This window comes from Pinus tabuliformis, chromosome 3_2, assembly GCF_031772625.1.
Source record: "Pinus tabuliformis cultivar Carrire ecotype Pingquan chromosome 3_2, CPIR1, whole genome shotgun sequence".
NCBI lineage: Eukaryota > Viridiplantae > Streptophyta > Pinopsida > Pinales > Pinaceae > Pinus > Pinus tabuliformis.
In genome coordinates this window covers 1,096,549,098-1,096,575,985 of record NC_142302.1, presented here as the reverse complement: position 1 = coordinate 1,096,575,985, position 26,888 = coordinate 1,096,549,098, and the positions used below count along the sequence as shown (strand labels likewise).

The 26,888-nt window shown below is 43.2% G+C and overlaps 1 protein-coding gene across 5 annotated transcripts in view; it reads left to right on the top strand.

Moving 5' to 3' along the window:
- LOC149184493 (Leucine-rich repeat protein kinase family protein) overlaps positions 1-26,888 on the top strand; it is a 161,226-nt gene that overhangs the window by 106,321 nt on the left and 28,017 nt on the right. For 4 of the 5 annotated variants that reach the window (XR_016257266.1, XM_089417527.1, XM_089417525.1 and 1 more), the window contains 4 exons: positions 15,778-15,868; positions 16,547-16,605; positions 17,211-17,365; positions 17,479-17,732. Coding sequence is in view for 4 of the 5 variants with exons in the window: in XM_089417527.1 (XP_089273653.1) it covers positions 15,778-15,868; positions 16,547-16,605; positions 17,211-17,365; positions 17,479-17,732 (559 nt within the window). In the remaining variant the exon portion in view is untranslated. Of the gene's footprint in view, positions 1-15,777; positions 15,869-16,536; positions 16,606-17,210; positions 17,366-17,478; positions 17,733-26,888 lie in introns of all 5 variants that reach the window. The other variant, XM_089417526.1, reaches the window with a different exon arrangement.

Genomic DNA, 26,888 nt, shown 5'->3' with positions numbered 1-26,888 from the left:
CCTCGAGGTATTGGTTTAGTGTTGGATCAGGGATGATATCTTGGTGTAGCAAGAAGCAGAAATCGGTAGCTCAACAGAAGCAGAATATATGGCTGCCAACACAGCTACGTGCGAAGCTATATGGCTCAGAAAATTGCTTGTGAGCTTGTTCAGAAAAAGGATGGAGGCGACTAGGGTTTACTGTAATAATCAGAGTTGTATCAAACTCTTTGAGAATCTAGTATTTCATGATCAGTCGTAACACATAGATATCTTATGTCACTTTATCAGACACTGTGTTCAGCGTGGGGCATTACAACTACAATATGTCCCCACAGGAGACCAGATAGCGGATATATTCACAAAGGCTCTCAAAAGAGCTAAGTTCACTTAGTTCAGAGAGTAGATGGGTATGGTAGAAAATCCGTTTCAGTAGTAGCAATAGTTTGCAGTGTAAGGACAGTTGGCAGTGACAATGCCAGCAGCATCACAGATGCAAAAATTAAGAAGGGAGTTGCAGTACGGATGCAGTGTTGACAGTGGCAGGGTCAGCAGCAATACAAATGCAACATTTGCGCAGAGGTTGGTGGACAACATGACAAACATCAGCAGCGCAGAGGGAGCAGTTACAGAACAGAGTGATGCTTCAACAAGTTGCATTGCTAGAGCACATTCCTCGCTAACAGGGAGTGCTGATTTCTGGTAGAATCAAATGTGCTCTAAGTCTCAAAATTTGTAGGGAGGCTTAGACGGATGCATTCTCCAATACCTAGAAATCGTTCTGGGAAATTCCACCCGGAGACAGTTTTATTAAAATAATTAATTATTTTTAATGAGACCCTAAGTCTTAACTTAAGAAATTAAAATAATTAATGGGTATTAATCTAAACTGTGGGTGAAACTTCTAGAAGAAGGCGGAGATCAAGTCAATAGGATCCTAGCCATTGATTGGAATCTAATCTAGTTCGTTGATTAATCAACGAGAGGATTATAAGAGGAGGCTTGATGGGCACTTGGAGAGTACACCAAACACAAATACTCAGTTACCTGAGTAAGATCAATTTTCTTACTAGTCGAAGTTCGACAAGAGAAAATCAAATCAGGAGAGTTGCAAATGAGAAAGGAAGAGAGGGCATCAACATCTTTCGAGAGTGCAAGATAGCAAGACGAAGAGCAAGAACATGTTGACGCAGAAAGAGGCAGCGCAGAGGCAAATTGACGCAGGCCTGCATGGGCAGCTAGACATTGGGCCAGTGAGAAATTCGACTCAAAGGGACGCAAAAGGATTCCGAGGAAGAGGAGCACTTCACCTGGATCAGAAATTTGTCAGGAAGCGTCTGTAAAATTTCTCACTCCTATTTTGCTGGTTGTAATTTGTACATGAGAATTTGCTGAAGAATAATAAAGAAACCCTCATCTGTTGCGTTGATTTGCCCACATTGGGTTTTCCCGGGGATGCTTGTCCAAAAATAATTGTGTCATTTTGATCGTATTTGTGCCAATATTTATCCTTACATTTACTTTTTGCAATAGTTTAATTGTGAAGCCTGCAGTAGAATATATTTTGATATTTGCTGTAAGAACTCTGTGAATAACTTATTTATGAGATAATAAGTAGAAGAAATAATATTAATCACTGCAGTAGGATTTCTATTTAGAAATTTTCACAAGGGTCAGCATCAGTACAGATGCAGCATTTGTGCAGTGGTTGGTGGACAGGATGTCAGACATCATCAACATAGAAGGAGATGTTACAGAACAAAGTGATGCTTCAGCAGGTTGCATTGCTAGAGCACATTCCTCACTAAGAGGGAGTGTTTATTTTTGGTAGCATTGGATGTGCACTAAGTCTTAAAATTCGTTGGGAGGCTTAGACACATGCATTCTCCAATACCCAGAAATCGTTTTGGGAAATTCTACCCGGAGATAGTTTTATTAAAATAATTAAATATTTTTAATGGGACCCTAAGTCTAAACTTAGGGAATTAAAATAATTAATGGGTATTAATCTAAACTGTAGGTGAAATCTCTAGAAAAAGGTGGAGATCAAGTCAATATGATCCTAGCCATTGATACTAATCTAATATGGGCCGTTGATTGATCAGCGAGGGGCTTATAAGAGAAGGCTCGATGGGCACTTGGAGAACACACACAGAGAGTTCAAAAGATCGAATTTCTGAAGCAGAGCAGTTGCCGATGAGAAATTCGAAGTGCGCTTTTGCAGTGAGGGGCAGAGATAGTATTCGAAAGAGGGAAATTTTCTTGGGTCGGAGAGTACAAGGCAGAGAGGGCAGAACGACGTCCAGAGAGAGGTTGATGCTGGCTCACACAAAGTTGACATAGTGGCAGCGCAGAGCCTAGAGGGGGAGCGAATTCCTGCTGAGGAAATCAAGTTTCAGAAGCCGAGAGCCAGGGTGTGAGACTGGGAGGTTGGAAATTGAAATTTCTGGGCATCAGAGGATCCAAAGGAAGAGCAACGCAATTCCTAGCAGAGGATCCGGAGGAAGAGCAACACAGTTCCTAGCAGAGGATCCGGAGGAAGAGCAACGCAGTTCCTAGCAAAGGTGATACAGAAACTGCGTAGGGTTTATGTAGTTCTGCGTAGGAATGCAGAGCCTATTACCAACGAGATTAGGGTCAGATTCTTTTCAGTGACAGGGTTGTTGATTTGGAGTAGCATCAAATGTCCTCTAGCCATGAAAATTGGTGGAGAGGATAAAGCACATGAGATTTCCAAGACCCAGAAATGGTTTGGACAGATTGTACCCAGTTTGGGAGATATTAAAATAATTAATATTTTTAATGGAGTTCCTAAGTCTAAACTTAGGAAAAATAAAATATTAATGGGTATTAATATAAAACTGGGTTAGAAGGTTCCAAAAGTCATGGATCAAGCCAAATCTAATCTTAGCCATTTATTAGTGATTTAATGTCAGCTGTTGATGGACCAACGAGAAAAGTATAAGAAAAGGCTTGAGGGTTAGTTGGAGAATACACCAGAGTGATCAATCATTCATTTTGCTAGAGCAGGGTTGCTAAACAAAGTTGAATTAGTGATCAATAACGAGGGGCAGTGAGTACGAGGCAGAGAGGCAGGGACAATACTGGTAGACTAGCACGAGAGCAACAGTCAGTGTAGGCTACGCAGAGGTAGCGCAGAGCCTAGAGAGACTGCATAATCCATGTAGAGGGCAAAGGGAGTGACGCATAGGCTCCCAGAGGCTGCGTAGTGCCTCAGAGGGCTGACACATGGGGTCATGGGGCTGACACAGAGGCCAGAAGGGTCAGCGCCGAGCTTCAATTGTGCCGGAGAGGGTTTCGTGGAACACGTTTTCTGAATCCCTGTTTCCGGATATAGAGGTATTGCTGCCTTGCATTTTTCTTTGTCAGGCGAGTCGGTTAGGCACCCAGTTGTACTCAGTTAGACTGCATAATAATATAACCTTCAAAATAGCTGCATCGGTTTTCCCGCATTGGGTTTTCCCGGGGACGTTTGTCCAAAAATAACAATGTCACTTGTGTGCTTGTTTTCTTTCCGTTGATGATTTGTAGATGTTGTGACTATATTGTGTTTATTTCGATATTTAAATGTATTAAATAACTTGTTCGAATTTAAACAAGTAGAAGAAATAAACCCACAGAATATAGATTAATTTTCTAACGGATAGACTTAGAAAATTCAACATGGTATCCAAGTGTGGTTGCAGATCACAGGAAAACTGAAGGCATCAGCTTAGCTAAGCATTTGCCGCAGATTGAATTGTCTTGAGTGACAGAGTTGATCCTTGCAGAAAGTGACAGAGGAAGGAGTGACGCAGAGGGACTGCGTCATTAGTCTGGGCCAGGGAAAGGTAGTGCAGAGGCTGAGGAAGGCAGAAACAGGTTCACGCAGAGCCACGTAGAGGCTGAGGAAGGCAGAAATAGGCTCACGCAGAGGCCAGGAGGGTTGACGCAGTTGGCTGAGGGAGCTGTTTTGCCGGTGCAGGGATTGCGTAGAGCCAAGAGGCTCAATCCTTCAGTCGCTGGGGCATAGGAAGCTGGTGGGGTACTGTAGTCAGAACAATACCTAACAGGGCAAGACCAAGGTGGAGGGAGTTGTTGCCAAGGCGGATTTCTAGCCAAGGAATCCAGATTAGTATTGCAGTTGCACAGACGATCAAAGTGGGGCGACTTGACATTGGCAGAAGGATTTCCAGGAGGAAAATCAGGACTCAGAGGGATTCCAGAAGAGAACTTCTAGATGGGAAGTAGAGAGACTCAGCAGGAGTCAAACAAAGGACTTCCAGGGGGGAAGTAGAGAGACTCGGAGGAGTCGACAGAAGAGCAGAGAGATGGACATGAATGGACTGAGGGATCAGGACGGGTTGGATGGGGCATCCAACTTCATCATTTGGAAGCCCAGGATCTTGTTTGTTCTATGTGCCATGAGTGCTCATGTGCCACTTGAGAAGAAGTGGGGAGACATCGAGCTGTAGTCAAGAGGACTACAAGCGATGAGGGGCAGGATCCTCGAGGTACCAACCTCTTAGATTATACCTTGCTACGGGAGCCCAGAAGAGGAGTAGCAGGACTGGCGGATGTCGATAGAGACGGATGCGGATGAAGCGACAGAGAGTGCTACAATGCAGGAGTCCCTGGGCAGCGCAAGGCTAGCAAGCTACAACAGTGCGAGAGACACAGGAGTGTTGTAATGGTGCAGGATGGCACAGAGAGGTGTGCAACTATGCGAGATGTAGGGAGTTGTTGCAGCAGCGCAGAGGCTAGTAGAGGGAGCACTTGTTAGCGACAAAGGGAGTTTCAACGTCGGGAGTGTTTCTAGCCTGACAGGGATGTCAAAAGTTGGGTGGATCAGTTACTTACTTCTCAGTAACTGAGTTGCAGTGCAGTAGCAGTATGCGGTAACACAATGCAGCATGATGAGAAGGGGACGCAGTGTAGATGCAGTGTTGGGAGGATGGACCAGCGGCAGCACAGATGCAAAGGGAGTTGTTGTACGGATGCAGCAGTGTTAGTGGTAGGGCCTTGGGCAGCAGTACATGATGTAGCAATGCTGAGGATGTTGAGCGGGGAGGCCTAGCATCAGCACAGGTACCGGTGCCAGATGATCAGAGTGATGCTTAGTGAGGAGTAGTACTAGAGCATAGGTCTCGCTAAGAGGGAGTGTTGATTTGGGGTAGCATCGGATGTGCTCTAGCCATGAAAATTGGTGGAGAGGCTAAAGCTCATGAGATCTCCAAGACCCATAAATGGTTTGGACAGATTGTACCCGGTTTGAGAGATATTAAAATAAGTAATATTCCTCATGGAGTTTCTAAGTCTAAACTTAGGAAAAATAAAATATTAATGGGTATTAATATAAAACTGGGTTAGAAGGTTCCAAAAGTCATGGATCAAACCAAATCTAACCTTAGCCATTGATTAGAGATTTAATCTCAGTTGTTGATGGACCAACGAGAAAAGTATAAGAAGAGGCTTGAGGGTCAGTTGGAGAATACACCAAAGTGATCAATCATTCATTTTGCTAGAGCGGGGTCGCTAAGCAAAGTTGAACCAATGATCAACAACGAGGGGTAGTGAGGACAATGCAGAGAGGCAGGGGCAATATTGGGAGACCAACACAAAAGCAGAGAGAGCGAGAGCAACAGCCAGTCCAGGCTAAGCAGAGCCCAGAGAGATTGCATCATCCACGCACAGGGAGTGACACAAAGGCTCCTAGAGGCTACGCAATGCCTCAGAGGCCTGACGCAGAGGGTCCTGGGGTTGACACAGGTCAGCAGGACGCTGACGCAACGGCCAAAAGGGCCAACACTAAGCTTCAATTGTGCCAGAGAGGGTTTCGTGGGACAGGTTTTCTGAATACCTATTTCCGGATATAGAGGTATTGCTGCCATGTATATTTCTCTGTTGGGTGAGCCAATTAGGCACCCTGTACTCAGATACACTGCATAATAATATAGCCCTCAGAATAGTTGCATCGATTTCCCGCAATGGGTTTTTCGGGGACATTTGTCCAAAAATAACAGTGTCACTTGTGTGCTTGTTTTCTTTCAGTTGATGATTTGTAGATGTTGTGACTATATTGTGTTTATTTCGATATTTAAATGTACTAAATAACTTGTTCGAATTTAAACAAGTAGAAGAAATAAACCAGTAGAATACAAAGTAATTTTCTAACGGATAGACTTAAAAAAATCAACATGGGTGAGATCATATCACTATTTGTTTTGTCTAGTTTCTCTCCGTATTAGATAGCTAGTTGGGCTTCCAACGAATTGTACTCGGAATTTACTACTACATAATAATAAAACCCTCAAAGTTGTTGCACCGGTTTTTCCGCATTGGGTTTTTCCGGGGACATTTGTCCAAAAATAACTGTGTAGATGTGTGTGCTTATTATTTCTCTCGTGTTGTATTTAGTTTTTTCAATTTATTTTAGTGTAGGCTGCAGTGTATGTATTTCAATGTTTGCTGTAGAAAAGTGCAAATAACTTGTTCAATTAATTTAACAAGTAGGTGAAATATAATTAGTTTGTTGCAGTAGGAATCGGGTAACCCGATTTTTCATAGGAATACCTAATAGGATCATCTATTAGCCACTACTATCTAGAGAGGTTACACCATTACGTGGCTAAGGCCCCAATTTTGGAAGAGAAGCCACATATGAAGTGTTATTATGCCCATTTCTTTCAAGCTTGGTTCACTTAGATGCAATGATGATTAATGTACATGATGATGAAAGTTGTAGCATTGGATGTTGTGTGTAATTGCAGGTGGTTCCATATATAGGTCTGGGCAACTTAACTGGGGTCCGAGTCTTCTAGAGGAACATACTGACACCCACATGTGATGCATTTAGAGCCATGGGACTCCGGACAGTGGTGGAGCATCATTCATTACTATGGGCACCTTCAACATCCATAGCTTGTACATTTTTCCCTATATTATTCATGGGATGTTGCACTTTGATCAGTTTGCCCCCATCTGGCATAACATATATATATGGTGTGGCAATTCATCTAGGGCCCAGATGAGGTTTGTCTTATGCCTTGAGATATGGGAGGGCTAGCACCATCTTAAGTGCCCTCAACATTGGAGTGGAGACAGAGATTTTACCACTTGGAGACCCATGAGACCTGTTGTCGCCAGGATTGTGTTGATTTGGGGTAGCATCGGATGTGCTTTAGCCATGAAAATTGGTGGAGAGGCTAAAGCGCATGAGATCTCCAATACCCAGAAATGGTTTGGGTAGATTCTAAACAGTTTGGGAGATATTAAAATAGTTAATATTTTTAAAGGAGTCCCTAAGTCCCTTAGTCTAAACTTAGGGAAAATAAAATATTAATGTCAATTAATATAAAACTGTGTTAGAAGGGTTTAAAAGTCATGGATCAAGCCAGATCTAATCTTAGCCGTTGATTAGGGACTTAATCTTGGTCGTTGAATTGTCAACGAGAAAAGCATAAGAGGAGGCTTGAGGGTCACTTGGAGAACACATTGAATTGATCAAGATTTCGATTTTCTGGGGCAGGGTTTGCTGAGGAAGTCGAAAGAGTGATCAGAGTTGCAGCTGAGGGGCAGTGAATACAGAAATAGAGAGGCAGAGATAGTACCAAGAGGATCAGCGTAGAAGCTGGGAGAGAGGGACGTAGAGCCAGCCAAAGGTTCACGCAGAGCCAGCCAGGGCTCATGCAGAGGCAGCCAGGGCTCACGCAGAGGCAGCCAGGAGTTGCGCAGTGCCTCAGAGAGCCAGCGTGGGTGACGCAGAGGCTTTAAGGGCTGACGCAGTGCCTCCAAAGGCTGATGCAAGGCGAGCTAGGGTGACATTGGGCAGATGCTGGGCCAGAAAGGGCCGACGCAGCCCCTAGAGGCTAACACTGGGGTTTTCGTGGGGCAGATTGGAGCTGGGAGCTGTCGGAGTGTTTATTTGGGGTTTCAGCTGGAATATCTGCTTCCGAGTAGAGAGGTACTATTGCCGAGATTATTCTCTGTTGGGTGAGCCGGTTTTGGCACTCAGATTGTATTCAAAAACTGCATCATAAAACCCTCAGATAGCTGCACCAGTTTTCCCGCATTGGGTTTTTCCGGAGACATTGGTCCAAAACCAATGGTGTCACTTATGTTCTTGTTTTTTTCCTTCAGTTGATGATCTATAATGTGTTGAGCATGTACTTGTATTTATTTTCAGTATTTACATGGTAAATAACTTGTTAATTAATAAGAACAAGTAGGTAGAAATAAATCAGAAAAGTACATGAGGGGTTTCTAACAGTTAGACTTAGAAATTCCAACATGGTATCAGAGGGTGGCTGCAGATCACAGGGGAACTAAGGACATCAACCAAGCAGAGCAACAACAGTAGAAAACAGTTGTCTCGAGTGACAGAAGTTGTTCCTAGCAGAGAAGTTGTAAGGAAGGGGTGACACAGTCCTTGTGTCATTAAGGTTGAGTTGGGAAGAGGATCAACGCAGTGGCAAAGGGGAAGGAATGACGCCCGTGGTCAGGAGGTGCGAATTTTGCTAGTGCTGGGATTGCACAAAGCCTAAAAGCTCTAACCTTCAGTTTGCTAGCGCTTAGGAGGTTGTGGGTAAGTTACAGAGTGAAGTTGGTGGGGTACTGTAGTCAGAACAGTACCTAACAAGGCAAGACCAAGGAGGAGGGAGTTGCTGCCGAGGATTTCTAGCCAATAAATCTGGATCAGTGGTGCAGCTGCATTAAGGATCGAAGTGGGGGCATCTCGACATTGGCAAAGGGGTTTCCAGGAGGGAAATCAAGGTTCAGAGGGAGTCACATCGAGAACTTCCAGGAGGGAAGTAGAGGAGCAGTGAGATGGTAGTGAACAGGGTAAGAGACCAGGACAAATTGGACGAAGCCTCAAACTTCGTAGTCTGGAAGGCCAAAATCTTATCCGTTCTAGACAGGAACCGTCTCAAGCAATTCGCCTTGAGGACAATAGCGGTCCCAATTGACCCGGCTGATAACGATAAGTACGACGATGCAATGGCGAGGGCCAAGAGCATCATCCTTGATGGGGTCAAGGGCCATGTAGTACCACACATTGCTGAGAAGAATATGGCAAATGAGATGTGGGAGGCCCTAAAGAAGTTGTATCAACATACTTCCGTGCAGAGGAAGATGTTACTAGAAAATCTATTGCGGTCATACCAGATGCAGAAGGGAGAACAGATCGACCCCTTCCTCGGTCGATTGAAGGAGATCCAGGATCAACTGACTTCCATAGGGGCCATGTCGGATCAAGAATTGATGGTGAGAACAACCCTGAACGCAGTCTCAGAAGACTGGGAGGTGTTTGTCCAGAGCATACTGGGCAGGGCGACCCTTCCAGATTGGGAGGAAATGTGGACGATCTTCACCAAAAAGAGATCAGAAGGCTAAGCAAGGCGGGAAGCAGCAGCAAGGGGATCAGAGTCAAGAAGGACGAAGAGGAGGATGCTGCCCTAGCATCTGAGGGAAAGCAGGAGAAACGGAAGAAGAAGGACCTCCCCAAGGTCAAATGCTTCAACTGTGGGGAATTGGGTCACTATGCGAGCCAGTGTCCGAGGAAGAAAAGCAAAGTAGAGGCTTCCGAGACCAAGGCTGCGCCGGTAAGGGCGGAGAAGGAATTGGAGACAGATGATGACTGTGCCATGAGTGCTCATGCGCCACTTGAGCGAAAGTGGGGAGACATCGAGCTGTAGTCAGATAGAATACAGGCAATGAGGGGCATGATCGTTGAGGTACCCAGCCTCTTGGGTTATACCTTGCTATGGGGGCCCTGAAGAGAGTAGCAGTACTGGCGGATGTCGGTAGAGATGGATGCGGATGGAGCGACAGAGGGAGCTACAGTGTAGGAGTCCCAGGACAACGTGAGGCAGCAGTGCGAGATGCACAGAGGTGATGCAGCAGCGCAGAGGTCAGAGAGGGAGCACTTGTCAGCGGCAGAGGGAGCTTCAGCATCGAGGTTGTTTCTAGCCTAACAAAGATGTCAGAGTTGGGAGATCAGTTACTTACTTCTCAGTAATTGAGTTGCAGTGCAACAGTTAGTAGTCGTAGTGCTATGGGCAGCACGATGTAGCATGATGAGAGGGGTTGCAGTGCAAATGCAACAGTGGTAGTGGCAGGGCCATGGGCAGCAACACGAATGTAGAGCGAGCTACCGTACAGATGCAGCAGTGGCAGTGGTAGGGCCATGGGTAGCAGTGCATGATGAACAGTGCAGAGGATTTGGGGAAGTAGGCTTAGCATTAGCATATGGATCGATGCCGGATGATCAGGGTGATGCTCAGTGAGGAGTATTACTAGACCACAATTTTCGCTAAGAGGGAGTGTTGATTTGGGGTAGCATCGGATGTGCTCTAGCCACGAAAATTGGTGGAGAGGCTAAAGCACATGAGATCTCCAATACCTAGAAATGGTTTGGGCAGATCCCACCACTCCTTATCGGTCCCTTTGCTAGCAACGTGGCACACCACGTGATCCTTGACTCCATCCAAGATCATCCTCTTTACCTTAGCCATCTTAGCTTTGTACTTCTTTAGCGGATCTGTATTCGTCAAGACAACTACCACATTATCAACATACGTCTTGAGGGCATGCTCATCTAGAAGGAAAGATCATGATAGATTGGATGGGGCATCCAACTGTGTGATCTGGAAGGCAAGGATGTCGTGCCTTCTAGATAAGCATTTTCTCAAGGCCTATGTTGATAGCATTGTGACTATGCCTGTAGATCAATATCCGCTGAAGCAGTACAGGGGAGAAATGGCGAAGGCCAAGAGGATGATCCTAGATGGAGTAAAGGATCACGTGATATGTCACATTGCTAGCAGAGGGACTGCTAAGGAAATGTGGGATGCCTTGGCAACACAGTATCAGGGATCTTTCGAGCAGAGGAAGATGTACTTAGAGCAGAAATTGAGATCTACATAGATGCAGAAGGGGGAGTGCATTGATCTGTTCCTCACAAAGCTTCAGGAGACCCAGGACAAGTTAGCAGTTATGGGGTCTACACCTCAAGGTTCCGAGATGGTGAGACTAGCCCTAAATTTAGTCTCAGAAGAGTGGCAAGTCTTTTTCTAGAGCATCCTAGGCAGGGCAACTTTGCCAGACTGGGATAGTATGTGTGGGTAGCTCTCAAGCAAGAAGCGCTGAGAAGAGATCTAGTTGAGTGTAAGCTTGACGGAAGCAACAATAATGGGTCGAAGCCCAAGGAGGAGGAAGAGAATGCAACCCTTGCATCTAAGGGGCAGCGAAAGTGGAAAAAGGACATTTCGAAGATTAAATGCTTCAGGTGTGATGAAATGGGTCACTACGCAATACAGTGTCCTCTCAGGAAGAAGGACACAGATGAGAAGTACAATTTGAAGGTTGCACTTGCGAAGATCAAAGAGGAAGAGTTTGCCATGACAATCGAGATACCTACAGGAGGGAGGTCGGCTAATTTAGAACTGTAGTTTGAAAGAACTGCAGATGGGCAGGATCCTTGAGGAGTCCACCGCTCAGATCAATTCCTTGCTATGGGAGCCCAGATTAGTAGTAGTAGGATGGACCAGTGTCAGTTGGTGCAGAGGAGTGTCGGAGTGACAGCTACAGTGGCTAGGAGCGCCAAACACTGAGCAACGCAGAGCAGAGTTGGCAACAGTGCAGACGGCATAGAGCAGAGGTCAGCGATAACGCAGAGGATTTAGAGGGTCAACGCAGAGACTAGCAGCAGTCAGACTCCAATAGCGAGATGCATCGTACTGAACACCAGTTCAATAATTTGGGACGCTTTTCCGTTGTTGATGCAGTAGTCGGAGAAGGTTGCAGTGCAGATGCAGTGGGCAGTGGTAGTACCAACAACAACACAGATGCAGAATTAAGAGATAGTTGTAGTACAGATGCAGTGTTGACAGTGGTAGGGTTTGTAGTAGTACAGATGCATCATTTGCGCAGTAGTTGGTGGACAAGATGTCAGATATTAGCAACGCAGAAGGAGATGTTACAGAACAGAGTGATGCTTCCGCGGGTTGCATTGCTAGAGCACATTCCTTGCTAAGAGGGAGTGTTGATTTCTGGTAGCATCGGATGTGCTCTAAGTCTCAAATTTTGTAGGGAGGCTTGGGCACATGTATTCGAAAGAACCCAGAAAGCGTTTTGGGAAATTTCACCCAGAGATAGTTTTATTAAAACAATTAATTATTTTTAATGGGTCCCTAAGTCTAAACTTAGGAAATTAAAATAATTAATGGGTATTAATCTCACTGTGGGTGTAACTTCTAGAAGAAGACGAGGATCAAGTAGCAATGATCTTAAGCCATTGATTAGCTTCTAATGTGGGTCATTGAATGTCAACGAGAAGATTATTTAAGGAGGCTTGAGGGTCATTTGGAAATTGCACCGAGAGTTGATCAGTCAAATCGGATTGCTGAGCCAAAGAGCAGTGCAGTGATTTCGTGGTGATCACGCAGAGAGGGGCAGAGATAGTTTGGCTGGAGAATCTTCTCCAAAGCCAAGAATACGCGACAAAGAGGTAGAGAAAGACGCAGAGGAGGCAATGCAGTGCCCAGTACGGGTGACGCAGAGCCAGGAAGGGCTCACACAGAGCAACGCAGTTCCTTCCCAGTAGAAGTCCGAGATTTTGTTGGGGGTTTGACGTTCTGAGTCAAGAGGGCTGAAACCGAAGCTCATGAGAGCAAATCAATCCAGCAGAGAGGGAACGCAGTGCCTCAAAGGCAGTGATGCAGGCCCACGCAGAGGTAGCCGGGGACTCGTTGGTTCAGCTGCTGGATCAGTCGGGACTTGCAATGCAGAGTGAGGTAATCTCACTAATTTCTTTTGCCGAGTGATATTCTTTGTACTGGATTGCTAGCAAGGCATCCAGAGTTTGTATTCAAAAATAATTTCGGCTTAATAATAAAAACCCTCAAATCTATTGCACTGGTTTTCCCGCATTGGGTTTTTTCGGAGACATTTGTCCAAAAATAACGGTGTCATTGTGTTGTGTTTTCCTTCTTGCTCAGTTTCTTCTTTCCGCGTTATATTTAATTAAGTGAAGGCTGAAGTGTATGTATTTCGATATTTGCCGTAGGAAACTACAAGTTATTTGTTTAAAGGAATTTAACAAATAGGAGAAATATCATCAGTTGCTGCAATAGGGATGTCGATTTAGGAATTTTCACACTTAGAGCACATTCGATGCTACCATAAATCAACACATAGCTATTGTTGCTTTGCTAGGAAAATTCGAACTTCTTGGCTAGAAGTCCCTTGAGGAAAGAATTCCCTTAGTGTGTGCTCTTCCTTCCTCCTGACGCTATTTGCACTAGCAAACTGTTGCAAAAACTGTGTTCCAGCTGAAGATTTGCTTTGCAAGGAAAATATTGTTGCTCCCTTCTGCCTTTGGTAGGCTTTGATCTGGAAAATCTATTTTCTCTGTCGACTCACCTAGAGAAATAAACTTTTCCTCAAAGCGTGATCCTCTTGGCCCAAGGACTGCACTGCCTCTAGGGTTTCAAATTGCTGCCTACACAGAAATTTGAACCTCCTTCTCCTCTCCTACTCTGAGCTCTCCGACTTACATTCTATGCTCCGATACCATGTGAAAATTTGGAAATCGCAAATCCTACTACAACAACTGATAATGTTTCTTCTATTTGTTAAATTAATCAAACAAATTATTTGCAATTTCCTATGGCAAATATCGAAACATGTACCTTGCAACCTTCACAAAATGAACACTGCGGAAGAAATAAAAACACTGGAAGAATAGATGTACACACAATAATATACCGTTATTTTTGGACCAATGTCCCTGGAAAAACCCAACTTGGGAAAACCAGTGCAATAGCTGAGGGTTTTATTATTAAGCAGTGGTTTTATGAGTACAAATCCTTAGATGCCCAAACTGGGTATCCTCTCCTGCTCTAAGCTCTCCGACTTACGATCTGTGCTTTGATACCATGTGAAAATTCAGAAATCGCGAATCCTACTACAACAACTGATAATGTTTCTTCTATTTGTTAAATTAGTTAAACAAATTATTTGCAGTTTCCTACGGCAAATATCGAAACATATACCTTGCAACCTTCACAAAATAAACACTGTAGAAGAAATAAAAATACTGGAAGAATAGATGTACACACAATAATATACTGTTATTTTTGGACCAATGTCCCTGGAAAAACCCAACTTGGGAAAACCAGTGCAGTAGCTAAGGGTTTTATTATTAAGCAATAGTTTTTTGAGTACAAATCATTGGATGCCCAAATTGGGTATCCTATATAGAGAATAAATTGGCAAAGAGGTAGTGAGAAATATTATCACACTGTCACTGGCGATCCAACACTGATCAGGCTCTGGAAGGCTAGCCCCACACTGTCTTTGCGCAGTCTGTGTCAACGTATGCATATCTGCGTCACAGCCTCTAGGAGCTACATCACCTCCTCCTCTGACCTTCTGCTAACTAGAACTTTGATCCTCTGGCCCTCCGGTCTCACACCTTGGCTTTCGGCACCGGATCTTGACTCTCCTAGCAAAATTACGGACTCCCTCTGAAGCTCTGCATTGCCTCTACGTGGCACTGCACTCCCTCTCTGAACCTATCGTTGCCTTCTCTGCCTTCCCCTCTCCAGAATTGGAAAATGCTCCTCCGGTCTACTATTCCTGCCCCTCACTACAAGAAGATCACTCGATCTCTCTCCGGCAATTTAGTGTCGCTACTCTTGAAAAATTCGATCTCTAGATCTCACTATCTCGATGTGCTCTCCAAGTGCCCATCAAACTCCTTATAGTCTCTCGTTGGAGCACCAACGACCAAGATGAAAACATAATCAAAGGCTAAGATTAATTGGGAGTTGATCCTTGTCTTGTTCTAGAAGATTCACACCAGATTTAATTAATACCCTTTAATTAATCACATTTCCTAAGTTTAGACTGAGGAATACATTAAAAATGATTAATTATTTTAATTAAACCATCTCTATGTGGAATTTTCCAAAACGATTTATGCGTCTTGGAGAATGCATGTGTCTTAGCCTCTCTGCAAAATCTCGAGGCTAGAGCACATCCTATGCTACAAAAATCAACAATTGGAGTCTAAAGAAATCACGGAAACAAGATTCCGACAACTACGAAATCGATCAATTTCAGAGTATCTCATTAAGTGGAAGAAGTTACCTACTAAAGATTCCACATGGGAGGATGAGTTTTTATACAGAAGCATCCAAAACTACTCAAGCGTTGAGGACAACACTTTTTTGAAGGAGAGGGGCATGTTAGGTCCCTATAATACTAGTGTAGCCCCGATATTGTTATTGTTGTGCCCCATAGAAACCTACTATTTTTATTGTTGTTTCCTTAAATTATTATTGTTATGTAGGCCCTAATTATATTTTGACCCTTTAGACTCCTATATATACCAAGGAGGTACTTGTCATTTGATTCACCGAAGAATTGTCCATTTATGTGATGTAAAAGGAGGTTTCCCCCTCAAAGTGGCCTATTATCAAGGCATTGATCTATCTCTTCTTCTGTTTTTGTGTTATTTTGATTTGGGTACATAACATACTCCTCCTAGCGGTATTGTGTAGAAACTAGACTCCAATTTATAATTGCTTAATTGTAATTTAGCCTTGTGAGTCTGTGACATTTTCCAACTCCATCTATTCTTTTGCCATCTTCCACCATTACTCTTATATCAGCCGCTGGGTACAGAAATAGATTTAGTTTCCTTGCAATATTTACATCTATAAAATTATGAGTGCTTCCTGTGTCTACTAACACAGTGATGTCTTCGTTTTTTATATATCCTCTTGATTTCAGGGTTTGTGATTGTGTTATTCTTGTGATTGGAGCAAGAGAAATCCTAGGCATGGCTTCTTCTTCCAGTTCTGTGCTTGGATTCAACTTCCTCGTTAGTCTCTTATTATCTTTTTTTGTTCTTTCTTTGTTATTTAATTAATATCCATTTATATAATTATCCTAGCCTATATTTTTTATTCAAGAATATCCTAGCCTATATTTACTTCTTATGATTATTATTTTATATATAACATGTTCTTTTTTACTCATGAATGGGATGACCCACATCAAATGGCCCTCATTTGATCACCTAAATGCCTTCAGTGTCACATGTCATCACTCTAGGAAAGGATTCCTTCTTTAGCTTCCTTCGTCACCTTCTATCATGTTGTGTGCTTCCTTCAATGTAGGGTGCTTTGCTCCTCTAGGCTCCATCTGGCCACATGCCATGCTCTGAACCTTCTATAATGTAGGGCATTCCTTTTCAAAGGCTGTATCTGGTCCTTACCTTGCCATAAATCATGCCTTGGACACTTCTTGAGATAGAGCGATTAATCTGGTAGGATTCTCCTTTAAAAATCCATTCTCCATCCATGTGATCTTGGGCTAATCTTCTCTTGTGCTTGATGAGGGGAACGGGAAACAATCCCATTTTTCAGTTTCTTTATTGTTAATTTTTTTGAGATATGCAAGATATATTACTTTCTGGTCATTTGGTATCTAGTTTATGGCAATATTTCAATAATATGGACAAGTGTTTCACATTGGCATTATGTTTAGGTATGTGCAGAATAACCTGTTATCTGGAACTGTGGCTCATCAATTACTGGATAAAGATCTGATTTTCAAGTGGGTAAATTACTACCTTTTCTTCCATTTTAATACTTTTCCTTGGATGCTGTATATTAAGCTGTTTTGGAATATCGTATAGAATGAAGCAGATCAACTATCTTTTTATCAAACCTGACAGGTTTCCAGAAAATATCATAAATGTAACATCTTTGTAACAACCATAAAATCTAAGTTCTTACTAAGAAAGGCAGTGCAACATTTACAATTGCTATTAAAATTGTCAGTGAGCATGTCTGCTATTGTACTTTGTAATCCTTAGTAGTTCTGTGGTCTAGGGATACAAAGTATATGGTTCAGAAGCCTGGATTTTCATAATGTGAAACATGGATATACTTGTAGAGTCCACTGCTGCATATGTAAATATTTTTGTTTATTTGCATGCTTTTTTAGTAGGATGGAGCTTATTAACTACACTTTCTTCTGTAGATTGTATTTTCATTTCGGAAATTACACTTGTTTAAAAACTCATCTTGATAAAATTTTAAAGATAATTGCTAAGAAATTTCTGTGTATATTATAAATTATAATTGAAAGAAAATGTTGAATGCATAATGACTTCTGCATAAAATTTAAATAAATATGTTTTTGTCCACTGCTAACAGTTACTCTGAAAATGAAAATCTTCATATCGAAGGGTCTGGAGGCAAGCACGTGGCACTAATTATTGGCATTACAGTTGGGGCAGTGTTGCTGATATTTGCTGCAGCAGTAACTGGCTCCTACTGGAGGTGGTCAGTTAAAAAATCTGCTGAAAAATGTATAGAGCCAGTGCCAAGATCTCTTCTGTTTCTGTTGGATTGAGCTTCAGCTATTATTTCTTAACATTATGTCTTAATAACTAATTTTGTTGGACCTGCTAATTGAGGCCAGATACTGCGGAGCCTCCAGTACCTTCCCTGATATTCTCAGAAGAGCAGGATGCTGTATCGAGTGATAATACTGTACAATTGTCATATTGTTTTACACTAGCTGAGTTAGAAGACACCACTGAAAGGTTTCAAAAAAAGATTGGATTCGGTGGCTATGGACCTGTGTACTATGGAATAACAAAAGATGGTGTGGAAGTTGCAGTTAAGGTTTTGTCAACCGATTCTCATCAAGGCAAACGAGAGTTTTTGAATGAAGTAAGTTATTCATATTCATTTAATATATGCTTGTGTGCATGTCAAACAAATCCTGAGATGAGCAGAAGATTTCAAGAAGTATTTTTTTCTTAATTTGATTGCCAGGGGATTATTCTTTTGTGAGCTTATTGAATTTATGCTCCCTTTTTTTAACCCTGCATGTGTTTCCCTCTTTAAAAGTTGAGTAGCCATGTCCAAGATCAGTATGCTTTGAGAATTTGGCTCTTTCAATCTTCTGATATATTTTATGAGGAAATTACAAATGTAAGGATATAGGGTGTAGAAGCCCCTTGTTTTGATATATCGTAACCTTTTTGATTAAATTAAGCAAAGGTTGGCTGCCAACCCAGTCATTGGAAGAGCTAGGCTAAAATGACTCTTATTTATAAATAGAGTTGATAGGTCTAGTTTAGAGTTGTTGCTGTTTTTTCACTGTGTTATGTTATTGGAGTATTGCTGCAAGCGTTGGATGACTGTAATATTGTGATTGGGTTGGGATAACGACTGTCGTTGGCCTAATAATCCTAAAGTTTATTCATATGGATAATTTTCCTAGGATAATAATGTTCTTCTAGATACGTAATTTTTCTAGAATAATAAAGTTATTCTAGAAGCTATGTATTCCTTAGGTGATAGATTGGCCTTGTCACATCCTAGTGATAGTGATCATCCTTGAGCTGTTGGTCAAGGACACATGGCATGTTGAGATGAGTCTAGAGAGGTTACATATATGCTATACCTCCCACCTATTATGTAATAATTTCTTTCTGATTAATAAAATCACGTGTCCAATGACTCTTTTGGAAAATAACAACTATAACTTTTAATGTGTGCTTTTTCTTCTTTTGGGAGTGTTATCTCTCAATCTCTCCGTACAACGAAAAATCCTAACTTTTTTTCCGAAGAGCCTAAGAGTACTATCAAGCAAGCCACTCAATCACTTCGGCGGTCTTGCTCCACTCTTTAGGTTAAAGAAGTCCTAGCCTAAGGGGGAATCTGAGATATGATATCCCTTTTATTAATTTGTAATTTTCCTATTGTTGTGGCCTAATCCACACCTTGGGCTTGCTACTGCTCAATTTAGGATGGGTCCCTAAGGGACTGCCACTAGATCAAGTGGCAACAATGAGACAAGGACCCACTGTTACCTCAGTCGATATCCCTTACCCTTTACAGACTTTCACCGATGGGAGGAGTTCCGGTATAAGGAAATCACAAGGAGGGATGAGTCAATGATAGGACATAGGACATATAATGATTTCTAAAGCCCATTCACAAGGGAGACTCAAATAATAGGGTTTGCTTGCTTTAGAAGCAAGATAAAGGGGCTCTCCAAGAAAGGCTCAAAGGAGGCTTAGACCTGGGGATTATGGGTATTCCTTGATAAGGTATGCCCTAGACCTAAAACTCTTTAGGGATAGAAGGAACTCTCTTCAAGGTCTTGTAAGATGATAAACATACAAAGTTTGGGACTGCGAGAGAGACCTAGGGGGGCGTCCAAACAAGACCTAGTGTTTTAGGATGGTAATAAAAAATATGACTAGGCCAAGCAAGGATAAGGTAAAGGGGTCAAAGAGATTAACTTCCTTTGAGTTTTCAAACAGAATAGACCCCTTAGAATGTCGTTAACCTAGAGCGACCTAAATCCAAATGATTTTGGAGCTAGGGCTTGGTGTTTCTCACAAACCAACCGTAGGATAGGCTTCAAAATTGGAGGGCTAGAGGGAGACACCCCAACATAGTTACTTGCCAACATGCTCTGCAAACTGATGGCTCAAATGGAATTCATTGGATGCCCTAGCTAGGCCATCTAGGGTTAGGGCAAAAAAATTAAGAAAAGGTGAAGAATTTAGGGTGATCACCAAGGATTGAGACTAGTGCCTAGCCAATTGTGGAGAATGGAGTCAAAGCGAATTTCATTTTAGGATTTTCGCTCTACAAAGGAGTCCTATTGCAACTTCACTAACCTTAGAGAGGTAGCTACATGACCACAACAAGGAATTTATACTTCACTTCGCAAAATTTATGGAGTTTTAAGGTGAAAGGTATCAACCCATCCCTAGGAATAATTCGATCTTCTTGACAAGATGAGTAACATATACAACAAGCCAAGATTACATGTGTTCATGAATTTTGCATCAATAATTAAGGCACAAACATAATCAAAGCATAGTGTTCCATACATTAGACATAAAACATGAAAAATTTCACATAAGAGAGCACTTACATGACAAAAAGATTATATCCATCCATTAGATTTGCAACAATGAAGCTCCAAGATAAGATAGCAATTATCCAAACATCAAAATGCATCAATAAATCTCCAATTCGTCCATCAATAGTAGGTTTGAGTTCTTTTCTCCAAAGAGATACAAATCCAAGTGATGATCAATGAGAGAGAATGCCTCTCTTATATTTATACAATCCTCTAAGGGATTCGAATGGCCTAATTTAGCCTAATGATGCCCCTAAAATAAAATAATGTGCAAAATAACAATACTTTTGGTGACAAGCCCACCAAATAGCTCCACAATGAGAATAATTAGCCTCTCAAGAGGGCCCAAAAGATAGAAAAGTAGCTAGAAGGGCCTTTGGAAGGCCAAATGAAGCCCCTCATGTGCCATAATGAATAGAAGGGATCCAATAACAGTGATGAAGGGGGTGGCCACTTGATCTCCAAGCAAATGACTTGTGGTGCTCCCAAGTGGCTATGGGAGCACAAAGAATATCCTCATGGGTCTCTAACTAGATCAAACAAGCATGTGCTCCATCTATAAGGGCTGGAACAATGATGCAAGCCCTCCCTTGCCTCCCTAGGTGAGACAAAACCCCATTTGGGCCCTGGATGAATTGCCAAGTGGTGCAAATGTGTAGTCGGTTGGGCAAGGTGGTCCAAGTGCATCATCATCATTGAATAAATGGGTCATGACTGAGCAATAAATGGTGTTTAAGGATCCCATGGCATGACTATCTTCTCTTTGCTATAGTGGGGGTCCATGGTTGTCAACACTCACCCTAAAAGTGCCATTAAGATCCTTCGGAGGGCTTGGACCCCGTACAGGGAGACCAAACCACGTATTGCATCACTTCCACATAACTTCATGAAGTTAAGTGTTGAAATTTCTAGGTCTGACACGTCAGAAATTCCTACTACATTATCTGGTTTATAATCTCCTACTTGTTCTTTCCATTAACAAGTTATTTATAAATATAAATACTGAAATAAACACAAATGCAGCCTCCACACATATACAGATCAGCAACTGAAATAACTGAGACAGTCACACAAGGGACACCGTTATTTTTAGACAATCATCCTCAGAAAAACCCGATGCGAGAAAACCAGTGCAACAGATATGAGGGTTTTATTATTATGTAGTTTTTTGAATACAACTAGGGTGCCAGAAATGGCTCACCCAACAGAGAATTTCCTTGGCAGTAGTACCTCTCCTCAGAGACAAATATTTCGGTTGATCAGCCACTGGATGATCGATCCCACGACAACTACGATAGCTCCTTAGCTGGACAGCGAAAGCTGTGGCAAGCTTCTCCACTACTCTGCGTCACTCTCCAAGGACTACGTCACTCTCTCAGCTCCAGTTTGCACCACGAAAATCTCGAGCGCTGCCTCTTGGCCCTGCGTTAGCTCTGCTAGCCTCTGCGCAACTACTACTGCCTCTGTGTCAGCCCCTGGCCCTCTGCATCACCCACGCTGGCCTCCTCAACCTTTGCGTCAGTCCTAGTTGCCTCTGCGTCAGCCTTCCCAGGCTCTGCGCTGTCTCTCTGGCACTATCTTTGCCTCTCTGCTATGTATTCTCGGCCTTCTGCCCAACTGCCCCTCGCTGCAACAGATCACTGGTTCGATTCTTTCAGCAAACCCCGCTCTAGAAAATCGAATTGACTAATCAATTTGGTGTGTCTCCAACTGACCCTCAAGCCTCCTTTTATACTTTTCCTGTTGAGTCTTTAATGGCCGAGATTAAGTCCCTAATCAACGACTAAGATTAGATTTGGCTTGATCCATGTCTTTTAGAACATTCTCGCCCAGTTTTATATATACCCATTAATATTTTAATTTTCCTAAGTTTATACTTAGGAACCCCATTAAAAATATTAATTATTTTAATATCTCTCCAACTGGGTGGAATTTCCCCAAACCATTTCTGGGGCTTGGAGATCTTATGTGCCTTGGCCTCTTCACCAATTTTCAAGGCTAGAGCACATCCGATGCTACCGCAAATCAACACTCCCTCTTAGCGAGGAATGTGCTCTAGTAATGCTTCACCATGGAAACATCACACTGATCCTTCGCACCGGTACCTGTGCTGATGCTAGGCCTGCTGCCTTACATCGTCTGCATTGTTGCTTCTTGTAATGCTGCCCATGACATTGCCACTGCCATTGCCACATCTATACTGTAGCTTCCTCTCAATATGCTGCCCCTAGCACTGCCATTGCTAACTGCTGCATTGCAACTCAGTTACCGAGAAGTATGTAACTCTTGATTTGGGATAGCATCGGATGTGCTCTAGCCACGAAAATTGGTGGAGAGGCTAAAGCACATGAGATCTCCAAGACCCATAAATGGTTTGGGTAGAATCTAACCAGTTTGGGAGATATTAAAATAATTAATATTTTTACTGGAGTTCCTAAGTCTAAACTTAGGAAAAACAAATATTAATGTGAATTAATATAAAATTGGGTTACAATTGTCCAAAAGTCATGGATCAAGTCAAATCTAATCTTAGTCGTTGATTAGAGATTTAATCTCGGTCATTGATGGACCAACGAGAAAAGTATAAGAGGCTTGAGGGTTAGTTGGAGAACACACCAAGAGAGATCAGGAACTCGATTTTTTGGGGCAGGGTTTGCTAAGGAAATTGGGTGAAGTGATCTAAGTTGCAGCTGAGGGGCAGTGAATACATAGCAGATAAGCAGAGTTAGTACGGGAGGATCAACACAGAGGCTGGGAGAGGGGCACAGAGCGAGTGAGGGCTAGCATGTGAGATGCAGAGGCTCAAGAGGCCGACGCAGAGCCCCGAGAGGCTGACGCTGGACCAGAGAGGCTGACGCAAGCCTTAGAGGCAGCGCTGGGAGATTTTCGTGGGACAAATTGGAATTGGAGAGTTGGATAGGGTGACGTACAGCAACAAAAGTTGTATTGTTGTTGTGGGATTGTTCATCCAGTGATTTAGCCGAAATATCTATCTCTGACTAAGAGGTACTACTGCCGAGGGCATTCTCTGTTGGGTGAGCCATTTCTGTCACCCTGGTTGTATTCTAAAACTGCAAAACCCTCTGAATAACTACACCGGTTTTCCCTCATTGGGTTTTTCCGAAGACATTAGTCCAAAAATAACGGTGTCACTTGTGTGCTTGTTTCCTTCAGTTGATGATTTGTATGTGTTTATATTGTACTTGTATTTATTTTCAGTATTTACATGGTAAATAACTTGTTAAGTAATTGAACAAGTAGGAAGAAATAAATCAAATAGTGTAGGAAGAATTCCTAACAGTTAGACTTAGAAATTCCAACATGGTATCAGAGCAAGGTTGCAGATCACAGGATAACTGAAGGCATCAGTCGAGCAGAGCAGCAGCAACAGAAACAACTATCCTGAGTGACAGAAGTTGTTCCTAGCAAAAAGCAGCAAGGAAAGGGTGATGCAGAGAGCCTGCGTCATTAGTTCGAGCCAGGAGGAGGATCAGCATTGAGGCAGAGAGGAGCAAACCTGACCTACGCAGTGCCTAGTCATCTTTCTCAGTCAGGAAGGATCGACGTTGTGGCCAGGAGGTGCAGATTTTGCCGGTGCTGGGATTGCGTAGAGCCTAGAGGCTCAGACCTTCAGATTGCTGAGGCATAGGAGGCTGTGGGTAAGTTGCAGAGTGAAGCTGGTGGGGTACTGTGGTTAGAATAGTACCTAACAGGGCAAGACCAAGGAAGAGGGAGTTGCTGCTGAGGATTTCTAGCCAAGGAATCTAGATCAATGGTGCAGCTGCACAAACGAGCGGAGTGGGGCATCTTGACATTGGCAGAAGGATTTCCAGAAGGGAAATCGAGGCTCAAAGGGAGTCAAACCGAGAACTTCCAGACGAAGTTGAGAGACTCAGTCGGAGTCAATCAAAGGACTTCTAGGAGGGAAGTAGAGAGACTCGAAAGAGGAGCAGTGAATGGGCTGAGAGATCAGGATCGACTGGATGGAGCTTCAAACTTCGTAGTCTGGAATCCCAGGATCTTGTCCATTCTAAACAAGTATCGCATCAAACACTTCGCCTTGAAAACGATAGGGATCCTAGTTGACTCGACTGAAAATGAGAAGTACGAGGAGGCACTGGCCAGGACTAAGTGCATCATTCTTAATGGGTTCAAGGATCATGTGGTACCACATATTGCCGAGAAGGGTACGACAAATGAGATGTGGGATGCCCTGAAGAAGTTGTATCAACATACTTACGTGCAGAGGAAGATGTTTCTAGAAAATCAGTTTTGGTCATACCAGATGCAGAGGGGAAAGCAGATAGATATCTTCCTCGGACAATTAACAGAGGTCCGGGACCAACTGACTTCCATAGGGGCCATGCCGAATGAGGAGATGTTGGTGAGGACCGCATTGAACGCAATCTTAGAGGATTGGGAGGTATTTTTCCAGAGCTTACTGGGCAGGGCGAGCCTTCTGAATTGGGAGGAATTGTGGGTGGCTCTTCGTCAAGAAGAGATTAAACGGCTGACCAAGGCAGGAAGCAGTGGCAAGGGGGTCAGAATCAAGAGGAGGATGCTGCCCTAGCATCTGCGGGAAAGTAGGAGAAACGGAAGAAGGACCTCTCCAAGGTCAAATGCTTCCATTGTGGGGAACTGTGTCACTATGCGAACTAGTGTCCGAGGAAGAAGAGCAAGGGAGAGGCTTCTAAGACCAAGGCAGCGCCAGCAAGGGTGGAGAAAGAAGTGGAGACAGATGACGACTGTGCCATGAGTGCTCATGCGCCACTTGAGAGGAAGTGGGTGTGAAAATTTTATGACTGCAACAACTTACTTACTTTACCTACTTATTTTCCAATAAGTTATTTATGAAATTCCTTCAATAAACATTAAAATAAATTCTGTTGCAAAGATCACACGATAATACAGAAACAAACACATGCACAAGAATCAACACATCGACATAGATATTTTGGACAACAGTCCCCGGAAAATCCGAATGTGGGAAAACCGGTGTCGCAAGGGAGGATTTTATTATTCAACATCAATACAACAGGGTGCCAAACTATCTTACCCAACAGAGAGAAAAATTCTCCAGCCCTTCTCCCTCTGCGTAGCTCCCAGACAATCTGTGTTAGCCCTTGCCTCTCTGACCTCTGCGTAGGCTCCCAGACACTCTGCGTCAGCCCCTGCCTCTTTGCGTCAGCACTGGGCCTCTCTGCGTCATCCACGTAGGCCCTCCAGTGACTGCGTAGTCTGCTGCTGTCTCTGCGTCTGCCTCTCCAACCTTTGCGCTGGTCTTTTGGTGCTGCTCCCGACTCTTTGTTCCGTACATGCTGCCTCCTGTTGCTCTCCAGACCACTAGTTCGAATTTCTCAACTAAAACCGCTCAAGAAATCAAAGTAATTGTTCTCCCTCAGTGTGTCCTCCAACTGACCCTCAAGCCTCTTCCTATACTTTTCTCGTTGGTCCATCAACGACCGAGATTAAATCTCTAATCAACGACTAAGATTAGATTTGGCTTGATCCATGACTTTTGGACCCTTCTAACCCAGTTTTATATTAATACCCATTAATATGTTATTTTTCCTAAGTTTAGACTTAGAAACCTCTTTAAAATATTATTTATTTTAATATCTCCCAAACCGGTTAGAATTTGCCATACCATTTCTGGGTCTTGGAGATCTCATGTGCTTTAGCCTCTCCACCAATTTTCATGGCTAGAGCATATTCGATGCTACCCCAAATCAACACTCCCTCTTAGCGAGGACTGTGCTCTAGTAATACTCCTCACTGAGGATCACCCTGATCATCCAGCATCAGTCCCTGTGCTGATGCTAGACCTCCTTGCCCAACATCCTCTGCACTGTTGCATCCTGTACTGCTGTCCATGGTCCCGTCACTACCACTGCTGCATCTGTATGGCAACTCCCTCTGCATTCGTGCTGTTGCTGGTCCTTTCTTCCAACACTACAACTCCCTCTACCACGTTGCATTGTGCTACTGTTGACTGCTATCATACTGCAACATCACCCCCATTTCTGCTACTGAAATGGATTCTTTATCATCCCCTTATTTTCCCTGAAATAATCAAACTTTGTTCTTCCAAGTGCCTTGGTGAGGATGTTTGCCACCTGTTCTCCTGTAGGAGTGTAGCTCAACTGTACAGCTCCTCATTGGACAGTCTCTGACAAAGTGACACCAGATATCAATATGCTTTGACCGATCATGAAACACTAGATTCTCAAAGAGCTTGATGCAACTCTGATTATTGCACATGATCCTGGTCGCCTCCATTTTTCTTCGGAATAGGTTCACAAGCAGTTTTCTGAGCCATATGGCCTCACACAAAGCTGTGCTTGCCACTATATATTCTGCCTCAGATGAGCTCAGAGTCATGGACTTTTGTTTCCTACTGCATTAGGAGGTCATTCCCGATCCAATGTTGAAACAGTACCCAAAGGTACTTTTCCGATCCACTGAACTTCCTGTCCAATCTGCATCAGTAAATCCACTCAATCTAATATCCTTACTCCTAGTGTACAAGAGTCCATAATTGACTCTTCCCTATAAATACCTGAGAACATGTTAAACTGCTGCCTAGTGCGTCCTCTTCGGTTCCACCATGAACTGACTGAGGGTGTTGACAGCGTAGCAAATGTCTGGCTTGGTATGGACCAGATACATCAGGGACCCTATGAGCTGCCTAAATAAGATGGGATCAACATCCTTGTCTTCTGATGCATCAATCTTCTTCCAGTTGGTGATAATTGGAGTAGCCATGGGTCTACAATCCTCCATCTTGAATATGTTCAGGATTTCTGTAGCATATCTCCTTTGCCCAAGGAAGATCTCTCCCTTTTGCTGCCAAACTGCCAACCCTATGAAATAATGCATTCGTCCCAAATCCTTCATATCGAATTCTGTGGCTAGATTCTTCTTGCAGTCCCTAATGAGCC